The following is a 19,818-nucleotide window of genomic DNA, read 5'->3' as shown; positions in this document are numbered from 1 at the left end:
GCTCAGTCCGCAATAACCTACCTGAACTCCCGGTGGCTCAGCACTTCAACTCCCCCTTCCATTCCCAATCCGACCTCTCTGTCCTCGGTCTCCTCCATTGCCAGAGTGAGCAACACCGGAAATTGGAGGAACAGCACCTCATATTCCGCCTGGGCAGCTTGCATCCTGATGGCATGAATGTTGAATTCTCCCAATTTTGCTAGCCCTTGCTGTCTCCTCCCCTTCCTTAACCCTCGAGCTGTCTCCTCCCATCCCCCCGCCCTCGGGCTCCTCCTCCTCCCCTTTTTCCTTCCTTCTCCCCTCCCACCCCCCTATCAGTCTGAAGAAGGGTTTCGGCCCGAAACGTTGCCTATTTTCTTCGCTCCATAGATGCTGCTGCACCCGCTGAGTTTCTCCAGCATTTTTGTATACCTTTGTGTCGAGGCACAGATCTGGGGAAGGGTATAAAACAATTTCTGCAGCATTGCCGGTCCCAAAGAGCACAGTGGCCTCCGTCATTCTTAAATGGAAGAACTTTGGAACCACCAGGACTCTTCATAGAGCTGGCCGCCCGGCCAAACTGAGCAATCAGGGGAGAAGGGCCTTGGTCAGGGAGGTGACCAAGAACCCGATGGTCCCTCTGACAGAGCTCCAGAGTTCCTCTGTGGAGATGGGAGAACCTTCCAGAAGGACAACTATATCTGCAGCACTCCACCAATCAGGCCTTTATGGTAGAATGGCCAGACGGAAGCCACTCCTCAGTAAAAGGCACGTGACAGCCCACTTGGAGTTTGCCAAAAGGCACCTAAAGGAACCTCGGACCATGAGGAACAAGATTCTCGGGTCTGATGAAACCAAGATTGAACTCATTAGCCTGAATGCCAAGCATCATGTCTGGAGGAAACCAGGCACCGCTCATCACCTGGCCAATACCATACCTACGGTGAAGCATGGTGGTGGCAGCATCATGCTGTAGGGATGTTTTTCAGCGGCAGGAACTGGGAGACTAGTCAGGTTCGAGAGAAAGATGAACGGAGCAAAGTACAGAGAGATCCTTGATGGAAACCTGCTCCAGAACCTCAGGCTGGGGCAGAGGTTCAGGACCTCAGACTGGGGCAGAGGTTCACCTTCCAACAGGACAACGACCCTAAGCACACAACCAAGACAATGCAGGAGTGGCTTTGTGACAAGTCTGTGAATGTCCTTGAGTGGCCCAGCCAGAGCCCGGACTTGAACCCAATCGAACATCTCTGGAGGGACCTGAAAATAGCCGCGCATCGACACTACCCATCCAACCTGACAGAGCTTGAGAGGATCTGCAGAGAAGAATGGGAGAAATTACCCAAATACATTGAACAATTGAACAATTTTTTTTTTTCGGTATTCACCAAGGAGAAGGATATTGAATTATGTGAGGTAAGGGAAACTAGTAGAGTAGCTATGGATACTATGAGGTTCAAAGTAAAAGAAGTACTGACACTTTTGAAAAATATAAAAGTGGATAAGTCTCCAGGTCCTGACAGGATATTCCCTAGGACATTGAGGGAAGTTAGTGTAGAAATAGCCGGGGCTATGACAGAAATATTTCAAATGTCATTAGAAACGGGAATAGTCCCCGAGGATTGGCGTACTGCGCATGTTGTTCCATTGTTTAAAAAGGGTTCTAAGAGTAAACCTAGCAATTATAGACCTGTTAGTTTGACTTCAGTGGTGATGGCAAATTAATGGAAAAGATACTTAGAGACAATATATATAAGCATCTAGATAAACAGGGTCTGATTAGGAACAGTCAACATGGATTTGTGCCTGGAAGGTCATGTTTGACTAATCTTCTTGAATTTTTTGAAGAGGTTACTAGGGAAATTGACGAGGGTAATGCAGTGGATGTTGTCTATATGGACTTTAGTAAGGCCTTTGACAAGGTTCCTCATGGAAGGTTGGTTAAGAAGGTTCAACTGTTGGGTATAAATGCAGGAATAGCAAGATGGATTCAACAGTGGCTGAATGGGAGAAGCCAGAGGGTAATGGTGGATGGCTGTTTATCGGGTTGGAGGCAGGTGACTAGTGGGGTGCCTCAGGGATCTGTGTTGGGTCCTTTGTTGTTTGCCATGTACATCAATGATCTGGATGAAGGTGTGGTAAATTGGATTAGTAAGTATGCAGATGATACCAAGATAGGGGGTGTTTGTGGATAATGAAGAGGATTTCCAAAGTCTACAGAGTGATTTAGGCCATTTGGAAAAATGGGCTGAAAGATGGCAGATGGAGTTTAATGCTGATAAATGTGAGGTGCTACACCTTGGCAGGACAAATCAAAATAGGACGTACATGGTAAATGGTAGGGAATTGAAGAATACAGTTGAACAGAGGGATCTGGGTATAACCGTGCATAGTTCCTTGAAGGTGGAATCTCATATAGATAGGGTGGTAAAGAAAGCTTTTGGTATGCTAGCCTTTATAAATCAGAGCATTGAGTATAGAAGCTGGGATGTAATGTTAAAATTGTACAAGGCATTGGTGAGGCCAAATCTGGAGTATGGTGTACAATTTTGGTCGCCAAATTATAGGAAGGATGTCAACAAAATAGAGAGAGTACAGAGGAGATTTACTAGAATGTTGCCTGGGTTTCAACAACTAAGTTACAGAGATAGGTTGAATAAGTTAGGTCTTTATTCTCTGGAGCGCAGAAGGTTAAGGGGGGGACCTGATAGAGGTCTTTAAAATGATGAGAGGGATAGACAGAGTTGATGTGGACAAGCTTTTCCCTTTGAGAATAGGGAAGATTCAAACAAGAGGACATGACTTCAGAATTAAGGGACACAAGTTTAGGGGTAATATGAGGGGGAACTTCTTTACGCAGAGAGTGGTGGCGGTGTGGAATGAGCTAGTGGAAGTGGTGGAGGCAGGTTCATTGGTATCATTTAAAAATAAATTGGATAGGCATATGGATGAGAAGGGAATGGAGGGTTATGGTACGAGTGCAGGCAGGTGGGACTAAGGGGAAAAAAAATTTGTTCGGCATGGACTTGTAGGGCCGAGATGGCCTGTTTCCGTGCTGTAATTGTTATATGGTTATATGGTTATACAGGTCCAGAGACCCGGGTTCGATCCTGACTACGGGTGCTGTCTGTACGGAATTTGTACCTTCTCATCGTGATTGTGTGGGTGTGTGGGTTTTCTCCAAGATCTTCAGTTTCCGCCCACACTTCAAAAACGTACAGGTTTTCAGGTTAATTGGCTTGGTATACAATTGTCACTAATGCATGTAGGACAGTGTTAATGTGTGAGGATTGCTGGTCGGTGCGGACTTGGTGGGCCGAATGGCCTGTTTCCACGCTGCATCTCTAAACTAAACTAAACTAAAGGAAGGGAGAATCCTAAGAGATTTTTTGTTGAAAGCAAACAGAGAGAATAGGATCCCTTCAGGATCAATGTGGGGCCACAGGAAATGGCTTAGGCCTTGAATTAACATTTACTGTAGAGAAAGGCAGAGAAGCTAGTGAATTCAGGGAAGAACAGTGATGCCTTGAAACAGATCCACATTACAAAATGTGAAGTGTTGGTTGTCTTGAAGCACATCAAGTTGTATAAATCCTTGGACCCCAACCAAGTATATCCTTCAACATTATGGGAAGCTGGGAAGAAATTGCTGAAGGCCGGCCAGAGATTTGTATCATTGTTAACCCCAGGTGAGGTACTGGAACCTCACCTGGAGATTCATGCTTTTATTTACGGACTGCAAGGACTACATTGGGAGCTACAAGAGGTGTTTTCCCACCTGCTAACATCTACGGTGGGAAAATTACTAGAGAGGATTCTGAGAGACAGGAAATACTTGCACTAGGAAAAGTAAGTTCTGATTAGGCACTTTTTTGCCTAAATGGTGGGAAATTTTGTCTCTTGAATATGATTGAATTTTCTGAGGATTGTGGAGGACAGGGATTTCAGCAAGGTCTTTGACGGGCGTGCATGGTAGACTGGTCCGGAGGGATGGATCGCATGAGTTCTAGGCTGAGCCAGGCAACTGGGTATAAAAGTAACAAGTGAGAGGATGATTGTGGAGGACTGTTCTGCAAATTAGATGCCTGTGTGCAGTGGTGTGCTGCAGCGCTTAGTGCTGTTGCTTGGCATCAACATTAGCCATTTGAATCAGATTGTAGTTGCCATGGTTAGTAATTTATGAATGACTCCTGATAGAGTCTTGCAGCGTGGAAATGTGCCCTTCAGCCTAACTTGCCCACACACCTCCCATTTATATTAGTCTTTCCTGCCTGCATTTGGCCCATATCCCTCTAAACATGTCCTATCCATGGTACACAAAAATGCTGGAGAAACTCAGCGGGTGCAGCAGCATCTATGGAGCGAAGGAAATGGGTAACGTTTCGGGCTGAAACCTATCCATGTACCGTCTAGTTGTTTCTTAAGCATTGCAATAGTACCTGCCTCAACCACATCCACTGGCAGCTTGTTCCATACACCCATTGTGGAAAACGTTACCCCTCAGGTTCCTTTTAAATCACCCCTCACCTTAAACCAATGTCCTCCAGTTCTTGATTCCCCTACTCTGGGCAAGAGAATTGGTGCGTCTACCTGATCTATTCCTCTCATGATTTTTACACCTCTATAAGATCACCCCTCATCCTCCTGCGCTCCAAGGAATAGACTCCTAGCTTGTTCAACCTCTCCCTATAGCTCAGGCCCTCGAGTCCAGGCTACATCTTAGTAAATCCTTTCTGCACCCATTCCAGCTTGACAGCATATGACATGGTGACCAAAACTGAACACACTACTCTAAATGCAGTTTCACCAACGTCTTATACAACTGCAACATGACCTTCCAACTTCTATACTCAATACTCTGACTGATGAAGGCCAATGTGCCAAAAGCCCTTTTGACCACCCTATCTACATGCAACACCATTTTCATGGAACTATGTACCTGTACTCCTAGATCCCTCTGCTCTGCAACCCTCCCCAGAACCCTACCATTCACTGTGTAGGTTCTGTCCATGTTAGTGCTCCCAAAATGCAACACCTCACATTTCTCTATATTAAATTCCATCAGCCATCCCTCAGCCCAGCTGCCCAACTGATCAAGATTCTGCTGCAATTTTTGACTACCATATTCACAATCTACAATACCACCTACTTTTGTGTCATCTGGAAACTTGCTAACCATGTCTTGTACGTTCTCATCCAAATCCTTGATATAGATGACAAACAACAATGGGCCCAGCATCGAACCCTGAGTCATGGGACTCCAGTCCGAAAAGGAACCTTCCACCATCACCCTCTGCTTTCTTCCATGAAGCCAATTTTAGGTCATAAGTGATAGGAGCAGAATGAGGCCATTCTGCCCATCAAGTCTACTCCGCCATTCAATCATGGCTGATCTATCTCTCTTTCCTAACCCTATTCTCCTGCCTTCGACTTGGCCTCCACAGCCTTCTGTGGCAAACAATTCCACAGATTCACCACCTGACTAATTAAATTCCTCTTCACCTCCTTCCTAAAGTAACCTCCTTTAATTCTGAGGCTATGACCTCAGGTCATAGATTCTCTCACTAGTGGAAATATCTTCTCCACATCCACTCTATCCAAGCCTTTCACTTATCTGAATTACAAACTTAGTGTGAGCAGGGAGGCAAGCCTTTGGGAAAGGTCCTGTTTCTGCTTGTATGTCTAAACTAAACTAAACCAAATACTGCTTGACTGAGCAGTGACTCAGACTTCAGGGTAACTGAACATCATGCTCAGTTGATCAATGTTTGGTTTCTACTTCAGCGTTGAGTTATAAATGTTTCAAGTGGAAAAAGTATCCATAATAAAATAGTTAGCTTTTATCCATTGTGTGCACGGAAGGAAAAAGCCCAATGGATGAATTGCTTCGTTTAGTTTAGAGATACAGCGCGGAAACAGGCCCTTCGGCCCACTGGACCAGCGAATCCCACACATTAACACTATCCCACACCCACTAGGGACATTTTTTTTTACATTTACCAAGCCAATTAACCTACAAACCAGTACGTCTTTGGAGTGTGGGAGGAAACCGAAGATCTCAGAGAAAACCCACGCAGGTACAAACTCCATACAGACAGCACCTGTAGTCGGGATCGAAACCAGGTCTTCGGCGCTGTGTTCGCTGTAAGGCAGCAACTCTACCGCTGCGCCACCGTGACCGCCCGTGACCACTATTGAGAATTAGATTTTTTTTTTTAAGTTTTTAGATTTAAATTTAAAGATTTTTGGTTATCTGCTGACATCTTTATGACTTGGTGTCATATATGTGTAGGAAGGAACTGCAGATGCTGATTTAAACTGAAGATAGACACAAAAAGCTGGACTATCTCAGCTGGTCAGACAGCATCTCTGGAGAAAATGAAGAGGTGATGTTTTGGGTCGAGACCCTTCGTCAGATATATTATATATTACCATATTATATTTCCAATTGATGAATTCCAAAAATAGTTAACATCCCTATGGATAAAACAATGTCTTTCTGAAAAGGATGAAATAGTGTAGGGCAGGTACTCCTGATGTAGTATATGTATTTTGTACTCTGGGGACAACCTGTAACTTTTGATGTGTTTTTCAGCTCTTCTTACAGGAGTTACATAAAGGGCAAACTACACTGACTTCTTTCAATAATCTCTCCAACCACTTGCTGAATGATTACGCAGCGGATGATACTCGGAAGGTGAAAGAAGATACCGAGAAAATCAATATGACCTGGGATAATATTAACCGCAGGTGAGGTTTTGGTCAAAAATGTATTGTTGATTTTATCTGTGAGAAAATCAGTTATTTCTGATCAGCCTGGTCATCGAATCATACAGCACGGAAACAGGGTCTTTGGCCCAAGTCATCCATGCCGAGCAAGATGTCCCATCTAACCTCATCACAGTTTAGTTTATTGTCACGTGTGTATTGTACAGTGAAAAGCTTTTGTTACGCGTTATCCAGTCAGCGGAAAGACAATATGTGATTACAATCGAGCCATTTACAGTGTAAATATAATGATAATGGAATAACGTTTAGTGCAAGGTAAAGCCAGCAAAGACCGATCAAGGATAGTCCATATCCCTCTATATCTTTCCAAGTGCCTTTTAAATAGACAATAGACAATATGTGCAGGAGTAGTGCCTTTCGAGCCAGCACCGCCATTCAATGTGATCATGGCTGATCATCACCAATTAGTACCCCGTTCCTGCCTTCTCCCCATATTTTTTGTCTTATCTAGCTCTTTCTTGAAATGATGCAGAGAACCTGCCTCCACCGCACTTTGAGGCAGAAAATTATATTATAGTACCTGCCTTAACTACCTTCTGTGGCAGCTTGTTCCATATACACCACCCACTGAGTGGGAAAATGTTGCCCCTGAGGTTCCAATTAAATCTTTTCCCCTCTCACCTAAACCAATGTCCTTTAGTTCTTGATTTCCCTATCCTAGCTAAAAGGCTCGATCCACATCATGATCTTTTACATCTCTACAAGATCACCCCCTCTGCCTGCTGAACTCCAAAGAATAATGTCCTAGATTACCCGACCTCTTCCTAGGGTGACCAAATATGAGCACAGTGCTCCATATGCGGCCTCACCAACATCTTGTACAACTGGAACATAACGTCCCAACTTATGTAACAATATCCTGACTGATGAAGGCCAATATATATCAAAAGCCTTCTTTACCACCCTATCTGTGATGCCACTTTCTGGGAACTATGTACCTGTGTACACTATGTACACTACAACACACTGTGAAGGTCCTGCCTTGGGTTGGCTTATCAAAATGCACCATCTCATGATTCTCCATTAGACATTCCCCCATTAGCCAGTTGGTCAAGATGCTGATGTAATGATTATTAACCATCTTCACTGTCGACGATACCAGCTACTTTAGTGTCATCTTCAAATTTACCCCATATGCCGTGTGTATTCTCATCCAAATCGTTAATATAAACCACAACCAGCCATGTGTCCAGCAGTGATCCCTCAGTCACAGGCCTCCAATCCGGAAAACAATCTTTCACCACCACTCTCTGCTAGGCCAAGGCGAGAGTATCAGCAACATAGAACAGTACAGTACAAGAACAGGCCTTTCGGACTACAATATTTGTGCCGAATATAATGCCAAGCTTTATCTACCTGCTCATGATACAAATCCCTCCATTCACTGCATATCCATGCCCCTTAATCCTACAGTGGTATCTGCCCCCATCACCACCACCCCAGACAATGTGCTCCAGATACTCACCACCCTCTGTGTAAAGGAACTTAACTTGCACATCTCCTTTAAACTTGGTCCCACATCTTTAGGCTATGCCCTCGAGTATTTGATTTTTCCATCCTGGGGAACAAAATGTTCTGACTGCCTCTAGCATTGCAGAGAAAACAACCCAAGTCTGTCCAACCTCTCCCTCTAATCCAGGCATCATTCAGGTGAACCTTATCTGCCCCCTATCCAAAGCCTTCACATCCTTCCCCGTATTGGGGTGATCAGAGCTGCATTCAATACACCAAATGTGACCTAACCACAGTCTTATAAAGCTGCATCATGACTTCCAGACTCTGATACTCAATACCCAGCCTATGAAAGCAAGCGGACCATATTCCTCCGTTATTACTATATCTACCTGTGTTGTCATAGACTTGACCATAAGATCTCGCTGAACATCAATACTGTTAAGGATCATGCCATTAGTTGTATATTTTTCCCTTACGTCTGACCTCCTAAGGTGCAACACCTCACACTCGCCCAGATTAAACTCCATCTGCCATTTCTACAGCTGATCCATGTCCCTCTGTAAACTTTGACAGCCTTCCTCAACTGCCCAGCAGTCTAGTTGTCATCTGCAAACTTACTAACAAACCCATCCACATTTATGTCAAGGTCAATGATATATATATATATATCACAAACAACAGATGTCCCAGCACTGGGCCCTGCGCTCCTCCACTGGTCACTGTCCTCCAGCATGTATATTGGCCTTCCACCACAACCCTCTGTGTTCTATCAGTAAGCCAACTCTGAATCCAAGTCACTGTTACTCCCATGCATCTTAATCTTATGGGTCATTCTACCATGGGGGACTTTATCAAATGCTTTACAAAAATTGATATAGACAACATCCTAACCTCATCGATCGCCTTTGTCGCCTCCTCAAAAAAATATGATCAAGTTAGTAAAACATGACGCTGCGTATAGGGGCATGCTGACTGTAAATGGGAGTAAATCCTATCTCAGTGAATCAACTCGAATAGCTTCCGTACCACTGAAGTGAGGCTCACTGGCCTATAACTCCTTGGATTCTCTGTACCTACCTTCTTAAATAAAGTTACTCTCCAGTGCTCCCGGACCTCACTTGTGGCTTGAGAACAACAAAGATGTTCGTCAAGACTCCTGCAATTTCCTCTCTTGTCACTCTCAATAATCTGGGATAGATCCCATCAGGTCCGGTGATTTATCCACAAACATCCCCCAACACCTCCTTTACTCTAGAGCAGTCCTACCTTCGACCTGGTTGTTTTTTCATGTAGGTATAAAAAGCTATCATTTAGTTTAGAGATACAGCGTGGAAGATGCCCAGGCTCACTGGGAGACATACAATCTCCATACTGACAGCACCCGCAATCACTGATGCTGTGAGGCATCAGCACTACTGCTGCAGTTATTGAGATTTTCTTTAATCTGACTTGCCAAAGCCATTTCTTGGCCCCTTTTGGCCCTCCTAATTTGCCCATTGCTTCATGTTCTTCTGTTTGGTCTATTGCCTTCAAGGGCAGGGTGAGAGTGAGTCAGTGTTTCAGATCAAGAACCTTTCATCAAAACTGGAAATGTGAGGCATTGCAGAGAGGGATAGGGTGGCGATGGGATAGGGTGGCGATGGGATAGGGTGGCGATGGGATAGGGTGGCGATGTCAGCAGGATGGTAAGCACAAAAGATTGAAATGTAAACTACTTTGAAAAAGCATCCAAATCCGACCTTTCTGGCATAGTACAGTCATGGGCAGATTCATGGGTAATTTTCGACCCCATTTCCGTAACCGGCTTCCATCTCCGCTCCAAAGATCGCATAGGATAATAGTGCGGAGACTGAAGCCGGTAACGGCAACATCCTCGTAAAAATAAAAGTTATTTGGGAAAAGTCTTCTCATTTTCAGAATATAATTCCTCCTGTAAAAAAGTTGTCATAAACAAGTTCCTATGAACTACTTCCCTCCCCCCCCCCCGCCCCCCCCCCCCCCCTTTGTGTAAAAAAGTTGTCCCTCAAGTTCCTATTACTCTTCCCTCCCCCCCCCCCCCCCCCCCCCCCCCCCCTTTATTAACACAAACTGTTCCCCCATGATCATACACAGTTGAAGTTACACTGCGAGTCCAAGGAATAAGGTCGGGTTACCTGAAAGGTGGAACGAAAAAAAACTTTTCCAGCCCACGTTCCTCTCTGTAGCGTACTACATATCAGCCCATTGCATTTAGAAGGAGTTGTCTATCTTTGCTCCAACAAGGTGATCAACCCTTTCTTATTTCTCATCTCCACTCATATAGCCTCACTGGATGAACCATCAGTAATCTCATCTCTGACTACTACCGTGACATCCTCCTTAATCAATAAAGAAACACCTCCTCTTTTACTCCCACCTCTATCTCTCCTAAAGCATCTGTACCCTGGCATATTAAGCTGCCTGTCTGTCCCTCTCTTAGCCAGGTTTCTATAATGGCTACAACATCCCAGTCGCACGTACTCTTTAAGTTCATCTGCCTGACCCGTCAGGCTTCTCGCATTAAAACAAGTATGATTCAAACCAACGGTTCTTCCTCGCTCCCAGACTTTATCCTGCCCATTCTATCCACTAAACTTTCTTTCACCACATGAAAGTGCAAGGAATAGAGGGATATGGATCATATTTAGGCAGATGAAATCAGTTTAACTGGGGATCATGTTCGGCACGAACATCGTGGGCCAAAGTGCTCGTTCCTGTGCTATACTGTTCGTATACACAGCCACTAAACCTGCACAGTGCAATTCATCCTCCGTCCAAGATCCACAAATGGATGTGCCCTGACAATCTTTGTTTCCTTGACCATCGCGGAGCCTGCGATCCTTTGCCGAGGATCACCTTTGGAAGTGCTCCAACCGCGGGGCCTGTGGACTTTAACACCGTGAAGTCCGTGGTCTCCGGTAAGAGGAGGCCGACACGGGAGCTCCATGCGGAGTGTTCCAATCCGTCCCGACGCCGGAGTTTTGATCATCCCGACTCGAGGGCTTTGGACATCGGAACGTCGGCAGTGGCAACTGCGGAGGGTTCAAAGGCCCCGACCACGGGTGAACAAAGGAGGAAGATGATTGAACTTTATTGCCTTCCATCACAGTGAGGAATGTGGATTCCGCTGTGGTGGATGTTTATGTTAAATTTTATTTTATGTGGCTGTGTGTCTTGTTGTTTTTCACGTAGTGTGGCTGTATGAGAACTCAAATTTCACTGCACCTTAATTGTTGCATGTGACAATAAATGTGAGCTTGAACTTCCCACTTGCACACATGTCACCACTGCCGATTTGATAATTTCCAGTTGCTTCGACAACCAAGCCATCTCCATCTCCATCTGTGCAGAAGAATGAACCAAAGGGCCTTTGCTTCCTTCTTCCTGGAGTTTGCTATTGTGGGAGTGCAGGTTAATTCAGGGATGGCCGGACTGACATATGATGAAAGAACGGGTCGACTGGGCTTGTATTCATTGGAATTTAGAAGGATGCGAGGGGATCTTATAGAAACATCTAACATTCTTAAAGGATTGGACAGGCTAGATGCAGGAAAAATGTTCCCCATGTTGGGGGGAGTCCAGAACCCGGGGTCACAGTTTAAGAATCAGGGTTTGGCCATTTAGGACTGAGATGAAGAAAAACATTTTCACCCAGAGAGTTGAGAATCTGGAATTCTCTGCCACAGAAGACAGTGGAGGCCAATTCACTGGATTTTTTCAAAAGAAAGTTAGATTTAGTTCTTGGGGTTAACAGAATCAAGGGATATGGGGAGAAAGCAGGATTGTGGATGATCAGCCATGATCATATTGAATGGTGGTGCTGGCTCGAAGGGCCGAATTGGCTACTCCTGCACCTAATTTCTATGTTGAATCTGCTTAAGTGTGAAGGGTTGCACTTTGGGAGGTAGAATGTAGGGGGAAGGTGTACAGTGAATGGCAAGGCCCTTAACATTACTATTGTACAAAGAGTTCTTGGAGACCCACTGTGTATAGAAAAGGATAGTGAGGTATAGAAGGCATATGGTCTACTTGCCTTCATCAGTCAGGGCATTGAGTGTATAGTCAGTAAGTTATGTTGCAAGTTTATAGGAGTTTGGATAGCTCACAGATTACATGTGTGAGTAGTTTTAAGGCCAGCTGACAAAGTACAGGACCAGTAAAGGGCCTGTCCCACCAGCATGCGATTGCATGCGTCCAGGGCGACCAAACGGAAGCGGAGTTTGCGCTAAGTTCACGCGTGATGTAATTTACGTCAAACTCACTAATCAGCTGGGCAAGATGCGGGCCGACTGAATTTGGACGTTGCACGGCGTAGGGCGGTGACGTCATCACGCAACGGCACACGTTAGGCGCACGCCGTCAAGACGCTGCGTACGCCCTCTGCGCCTGCGGGCCGACTGGCCGTTGTCGCGCGGGATTTTCGGACAGTGCAAGATTTTTGGAGCCCCGCGCGATGTCGGGACCAGCCCAGCACAACTCCATACGCCTCCTCCGATCGAAGTGGGACCGGCTGTACGCCTCAAGCGACCACGTTTGGTCGTGCTAGATGCATGCAATCGCATGCTGGTGGGACAGGCCCTTAAGTTCCAAAGACGTACAAGTTTGTTGGCTAATTGGCTTGTAATTTATTCCTTTCCACTTTACAGCACGCGTTGTAGTCTTGTTTGTAATTATTTATTCCAGTATTCCATATTTCAGTGTGTTGGTGTCAAATGTGTTTTCAATACTGTTTCTTTTAGAGCCAGTGAACGAGTTGGGTACCTGGATAGTGAACTGAAACAACTGCAGAACTTACTGCAGGATCGAGAAGACTGCTTGCAATGGCTGCTGGAAGCCAATGGTGCTCTTGATGACTTGGCTAACGCAGCTGAGAAAGAAGAGACTTTAATGGATGGTACTGAAGTCAAGGAGCTGAAACATCAATTGCATGTGAGTACTGTTTGTGAATCCGTAGTTAACACACATTTGGTTCTAATTTGGATCACCTACTGACACCTTAACAGGGACGCTCATCTCATCCACAGAAATTTAAACATTCTTGCAAATGCTATTCACAATGCACAAAGATAAATCTAATTGAGCAGGAAGGAACTGCAGATGCTGGTTTACACTGAAGACAGACACAAAATGCTGAAGCAACTCTGCGGGCAAGGTAGCATCTCTGGAGAGAAGGAATGGGTGACGTTTCGGGTCGAGACCCTGAAAAACGTCATCCATTCCTTCTCTCCAGAGATGCTGCCTGTCCCGCTGAGTTGCTCCAGCATTGGTGTTTATAAATCGAATTGATATGTACATGTATTCTGTGTATGCTGCTTCTGTTGAAAAGATTAGACCGGTTTTTGAGGGATGCAATTGCTGTAGGTTGGTTTGTGATCATTCTGCTGTTTTGATTCATTTGCTCCAATTAAATTGATATGACCTAAATCAGTGCAATGTGAATGCATTAGAATTTTAAAGGGCCTGTCCCATTTTCCCGAGTCCTCTGCCGAGTTGAAAGGCCTTAAAATAAAAAAAACAAGATTTTTGTGATCCACGAACTCCTCCTCCCTACTATTTTTTTTACTCGTGGACTTTTTTGTCATGCTGGAAAAATCGTCCCACAGCCTCCTATGGACTCGCTATGGACATTCTCCGAGTTTCAATCAAGGAGAAAACTCGGGAGAATATGTGCGTAACTTGGGAAAGTGGAACAGGCCCTCAAATAAGACGGTTGCATTATTGGTCAATGCAGGGTTGTGTTATATTAAGGAAATGCATATGAGTTTGTTTGTCTGGGATCCACTAAGATGCAGATCAGAATGCCACAGTCCCACAAACCCCCCCCCCCCCCCCCCCCCCGATTCTTTGCACATCCCCAATCCTTGCCACTCGTCACTTTAATTTTATGTATTTTGTGGTTTATGACTGTTGGCGATCAATTTCCTGGGATGAAGTTCTGTCGTATCGTGTGGGATACTTTGAAGTTTGCAGACATTGAAGTGACAAACTCCAAGTGATTTACTAACCTGCATATAGGGTTCGACTTGAGATTAAGAGAGGTGTTGCATTTGAACTTTGAGTCCTGGTAAATGATACTAATTACCTAAATCTAGTTGGGTTGTGAGGAAGGTAATGCCCCTGTCCCACTTAGGAAACCTGAACGGAAATCTCTGGAGACTTTGCGCCCCACCCAAGGTTTCCGTGTGGTTCCCGGAGGTTTTTGTCTGTCTCCCTACCTGTTTCCACTACCTGCAAACTCCTGCAACTGTAACGTCCAGGAACCGTACGGAAACCTTAGGTGGGGCGAAACCTTGGGTTTCCTAAGTGGGAAGCATTAGACAGCTTTCAGAAGGTGCAAAACATTTGGCTTGCAGAAATCCCCTGTAGTGGCGACACAGTGGCACAGCGGTAGAGATGCCTTTAAGATGCCTTAAAGAGGCGACTCTTTAGCCGACTGCCGGGGGCTAGTTTTAATGGAATACACCTACGACACCTGGCAAAAACCTACGACAGCACCTACATCAACCTACAACAACCTATGAAAGCAAAAATTGTCGCCACCGTCACCGAAAATTTTTCAACATGCGACAGTCGCCTGTAGTCGCCCAAAAAATCGCCCAAGTGGGATAGGCCCATTCCACCAGCTAAGACCCGGATTCGGTCCTGGTGCTTCCTCCTACACTCCAAAGACGTACGGGTTTGTAGGTTAATTGGCATTGGTAAAAATTGTAAAATCTTCCTAAAGTGTAAGATAATGCTAGTGTACGGGGGTGATTGCTGACCAGCGTGGAGTCGGTGGGCCGATGGGCCTGTTTCCCACTATATCACACCTCAAGTCTAAAATCCACTGAATACTCATTCCTAGTCAATGTTACATTGGAAGAAAAGTAGTTCAGTTTGGTCCTTTAGTGCCACTCGAAGGCCTGCTGGAGGTGCTAGGTGGCTTTAATTAGTTATCTCTGTAAATTAATGGCATGAGTTAGCATAGGCTGGTGTTTCATCTTTCAAAGGACTCAAAACTATTCACATTTTCCATTTGAAGACCTGAACTGTCCAACTGTGAAAATGTTTGATGCACATTTTACAATGCTTTATACATATTTTTGCAAACTAAATATGACAATAGGACAATAGACATTAGGTGCAGGAGTAGGCCATTCGGCCCTTCGAGCCAGCACCGCCATTCAATGTGATCATGGCTGATCATCCCCAATCAGTACCCCGTTCCTGCCTTCTCCCCATATCCTCTGCTATTTTTAAGAGCCCTATCTTGCTCTCTCTTGAAAGCATCCAGAGAACCCGCCTCCACCGCCCTCTGAGGTGGAGAATTCCACAGACTCACAACTCTCTGTGAGAAAAAGTGTTTCCTCGTCTCCGTTCTAAATGGCTTACTCCTTATTCTTAAACTGTGGCCCCTGGTTCTGGACTCCCCCAACATCGGGAACATGTTTCCTGCCTCTAGCGTGTCCAAACCCTTAACAATCTTATATATTTCAATGAGATTTCCTCTCATCCTTCTAAACTCCAGAGTGTACAAGCCCAGGCGCTACATTCTCTCGGCATATGATAGTGCCGCTATCCCGGGAATTAACCTTGTAAACCTACGCTGCACTCCCTCAATAGCAAGAATGTCCTTCCTCTAATTAGGGGACCAAAACTGCACCCAATACTCCAGGTGTGGTCTCACCAGGGCTCTGTACAACTGCAGAAGGACCTCTTTGCTCCTATATTTGATTCCTCTTGTTATAAAGGCCAACATGCCATTTGCTTTCTTCACTGCCTGCTGTACCTGCATGCTTACTTTCATAGACTGATGAACAAGGACCCCCAGATCCCGTTGTACTTCCCCTTTTCCCAACTTGATGCCATTTAGATAGTAATCTGCCTTCCTGTTTTTGCTACTAAAGTGGATAACCTCACATTTATCCGCATTAAACTTCATCTGCCCACTCCCCCAACCTGTCCAAGTCACCCTGCATTCTCATAGCATCCTCCTCACAGTTCACACTGCCACCCAGCTTTGTGTCATCTGCAAATTTGCTAATGTTACTTTGAATCCCTTCATCCAAATCATTGATATATATTGTAAATAGCTGCGGTCCCAGCACCGGGCCTTGGGGTACCCCACTAGTCACTGGCTGCCATTCTGAAAGGGACCCGTTAATCCCTACTCTTTTTGGTTATCTTCTGTTGCTCTTTAAACATTACCCAATCCTCTTGCTTCCCGCTCATCTTTGCTACGTTGTACTTCTTCACTTTAATTTTTATACTGTCCCTGAAGTCCCTTGTCAGCCATAGTCGCCCCTTTCTCCCCTTGGAATCTTTCTTCCTCCTAGGAATTAACTGATCCTGCACCTTCTGCATTATTCCTAGAAACACCTGCCATTTTTGTTCCACTGTCATCCCTGCTAGTGTATCTTTACAGTCAACTTTGGCCAGCTCCTCCCTCATGGCCCCATAGTCCCCTTTATTCAACTGCAACACTGACACCTCCAATCTACTCTTCTCCCTCTCTAATTGTTGATTAAACCTGACCATGTTATGGTCACTGCCTCCGAATGGCTCATTAACCTCGAGGTCCTTTATCAAATCTGGTTCATTACATAACACTAAAAATCTGGATCATTACCTTTTCCTTGATGTAATGTTCCTGCAGTGTTAATAAAAGTTCATACCTACTTGCAATACTGCGAGGTAAGTCACAAAAAGATTCTACATACAGGCTGTGGAAAAACGGTATGGTAGGAAGGAACTACAGATGCTGGTTTAAACTGAAGATAGACACAAACAGCTGGAGTAACTCAGTGGGTTAGACAGCATCTCTGGAGAGAAGGAAGACAGTAAGTGATGTTTTATGTCGAGTCCCTTCTTCAGCTTGTTGTGTCTATTGTCTTTATGATGTCAGGGAGAAAGTCATGGCGGCACATAGTCAGGAAATACTGGATGAATGATGAATAAAAACATTATTGACCATGTATGTACACATACAAGGAATTAGCCTTGGTGCTCCGCTCGCAAAAGGATAAAAACACGATATACAGTAGATAGTTACAAATAAAACATAATTTAAATGGTTCATTCAGCTCAAAACTAAGAAAGGTGCAAGCACTCTAATGGAATTGTACTGTTGGCCCCCTCAACGTCAATGAGAGACGGGAACAGATGTGTAGCTAGACTACCGAAAGATGCCAAAGCAATAGGCACTGTCTTAATGGATGATTTTAACGTCCCCAATATTGACTGGGATTTGCTCGGTGCCAAACGCTAAGATGGGACAGAACTTTTTAGGTGTATTAGTATCCAAGAAATTTCCTGAAGTGAAACCTCCGAAGAGAACGTACTGGACCGTGTGTTGGAGAGCAAGCCTGGCCGGGTGTCTGGGGATTTTGTAGATAGTGATAACAATACCATACGTTTCAAGACTGTTTTGAATAGGGGTAGGTCTGGGCCCTGCTGTAAGGTGACGTAAGACAAATGACAGGGTTTTTAGGCAGGGGCTTGGGAGGGTACACTGGGAACAATTGTTACTGGGTGAGCCCACAACTGACATGCGGGAGTTGTTTTAAGGCCAGTTGATAACATTCCAGGCATATTCCAGTAAGGAGGAAGGATAAGGAATGCAAAGTAAGGGAACCTCGGATGACCAAAGATGGTGTCAATTTGGTCAAAGTGAAAAAGGAAGCATATGCAAGGTATGTAAAGGGCCTGTCCCACTTTCCCGAGTTATTCACAAATTCTCCCGAGATTTCCCCTTGATTCAAACTCGCAGAATGTTCGTAACGATTCCGTAGGAGTCCGTAGATATATCGTAGCGGCTCGTTATGCCAGCCGTAGGTACTCGGGGCATCCGATAAGTCGGGACATTTTTTCCGGCCTGATAAATAATGTCCATGAATAAAAAATAGCCTCGAGTACCAACAACTGGCATAACGAGCCGCTACGATATATCCACAGACTCCTACGAACCCATTATGAACATTCTGCGAGTTTGAATCAAGGGGAAAACTCGGGAGAATTTGTGAATAACTCGGGATCATAACTCAGGGAAGTGGGACAGGCCCTTAAGGCTTTTTATCCCTACATTAAAAACAAGAGGGTAGCCTGGGAGAAGATAGGATCACTCAAGGATAAAGGAGGGTACGTGCTTAGTGTCGTGATGTACGTGAGACTCTAAATGAGTACTTTGCACCTGTATTCACCAAGGAGAAAGGCATGAAGGACAGTGATATCCGTGTGGAGAATACTAATTTGCAAGGGTAGTTTGAGATCAAGAAGAAGGAGATGTTGATGTTTTTGAAGGACATTATGGAGAGTAAAAGACGAGAAAACAAAACTTGGCAAAAGGGTGGCGCGTACAGCGGTAGAGTTGCTGCCTTGCAGCGAATGCAGCGCCAGAGACCCGGGTTCCATCCCGACTACGGGTGCTGTCTGTACGGAGTTTGTACGTTCTCCATGTGACCTGTGTGGGTTTTCTCTGAGATCTTTGGTTTCCTCCCACACTCCAAAGATGTACAGGAATTGGCTTGGTAAATGTAAAAATTGTCTAGTGTGTGTCAGATAGTGTTAGTGTGCGGGGATTGCTGGTCGGAGCGGACCCGGTTTGGCCGCGCTGTATCTCTAAACTAAACTAAAAAGCAAGTGGAAAGTCAAACAAAGGTTGAGAGTATTAGGCAAAATAGATTGATATTGCGATGAATAAAGAAAGAAATGCTTGCCGTGATGGAACTGCTTGGAATGCTCTAAGTAGCTGGCATGGGTCCAATGAGCTAAATGGCCATCTCCTGTACTTGAGTCGGCAAAAATGGCGGCATCAGTATGTGTGATATATGCGCAAAAAGAATTTCACTATGCAGTTGCATGTGTGAAAACTAACGTACCATTAAACCGGAAGAGGTGGGAATAGTGATTGTGAATTTCAAGAATCAAGAGTGTTTTATTGTCATATGCCCCAGATAGAACAATTACATTCTTATTTGCAGCATCACAATAGAATGTAAACATAATGCACTGTATAATAAACTAAATTCAGTGTGTGCATTACCGCAGACACAAAGATCGACACAAAATGCTGGAGTAACTGAGTGGGACAGGCAGCACCTCTAGATAAAAGGATTGGATGACGTTTCGGATCGAGACCCTTTGTCAGACTGAGTCAGGGGAGAGGGAGTTACGGAGTTTGTGTAAGGTGTGAAAATTAGACAAAATGAATGGAGATCAGGGCAAATGTAGAATTGTTAGCAAGGAGAAGGAAACGACAAAGTGAACAGGTAAAATGTAAAAGATGACGGTCAGACGAGTCGGAAAACTGGGGAGGGATGGAGAGAGGGAAAGCGAGAATTTCTTTGAAGTTGGAGTCAATATTCATACCGCTGCGTGTAAGCTGCCCAAGCGAAATATGAGGTGCTGTTCCTCCAATTTGCACTGGGCCTCACTCTGACAATGGAGGAGGCCCAGGACAGAAAGGTCATGTGGGAATGGGAGGGGGAGTTAAAGTGTTTAGCAACCGGGAGATCAGGTTGGTTAAGACGGACTAAGCGGAGGTGTTCAGCGAAACGATCACTGAACCTGCGCTTGGTCTCGCCGATGTATGGAAGTGCA

At 45.0% G+C, this 19,818-nt stretch overlaps 1 protein-coding gene across 1 annotated transcript in view; it reads left to right on the top strand.

Annotated features, from left to right (window-relative positions):
* utrn (utrophin) overlaps positions 1 to 19,818 on the top strand; it is a 382,291-nt gene that overhangs the window by 252,773 nt on the left and 109,700 nt on the right. The window contains 2 exon segments of the mRNA XM_055639965.1: positions 6,575 to 6,729; positions 12,981 to 13,170. Coding sequence (XP_055495940.1) covers positions 6,575 to 6,729; positions 12,981 to 13,170 — 345 coding nt within the window.

Source organism: Leucoraja erinacea, chromosome 8, assembly GCF_028641065.1.
Source record: "Leucoraja erinacea ecotype New England chromosome 8, Leri_hhj_1, whole genome shotgun sequence".
NCBI lineage: Eukaryota > Metazoa > Chordata > Chondrichthyes > Rajiformes > Rajidae > Leucoraja > Leucoraja erinaceus.
The sequence above is the reverse complement of the archived record's forward strand: the minus strand, read 5'-3'. Positions and strand labels throughout refer to the sequence as shown.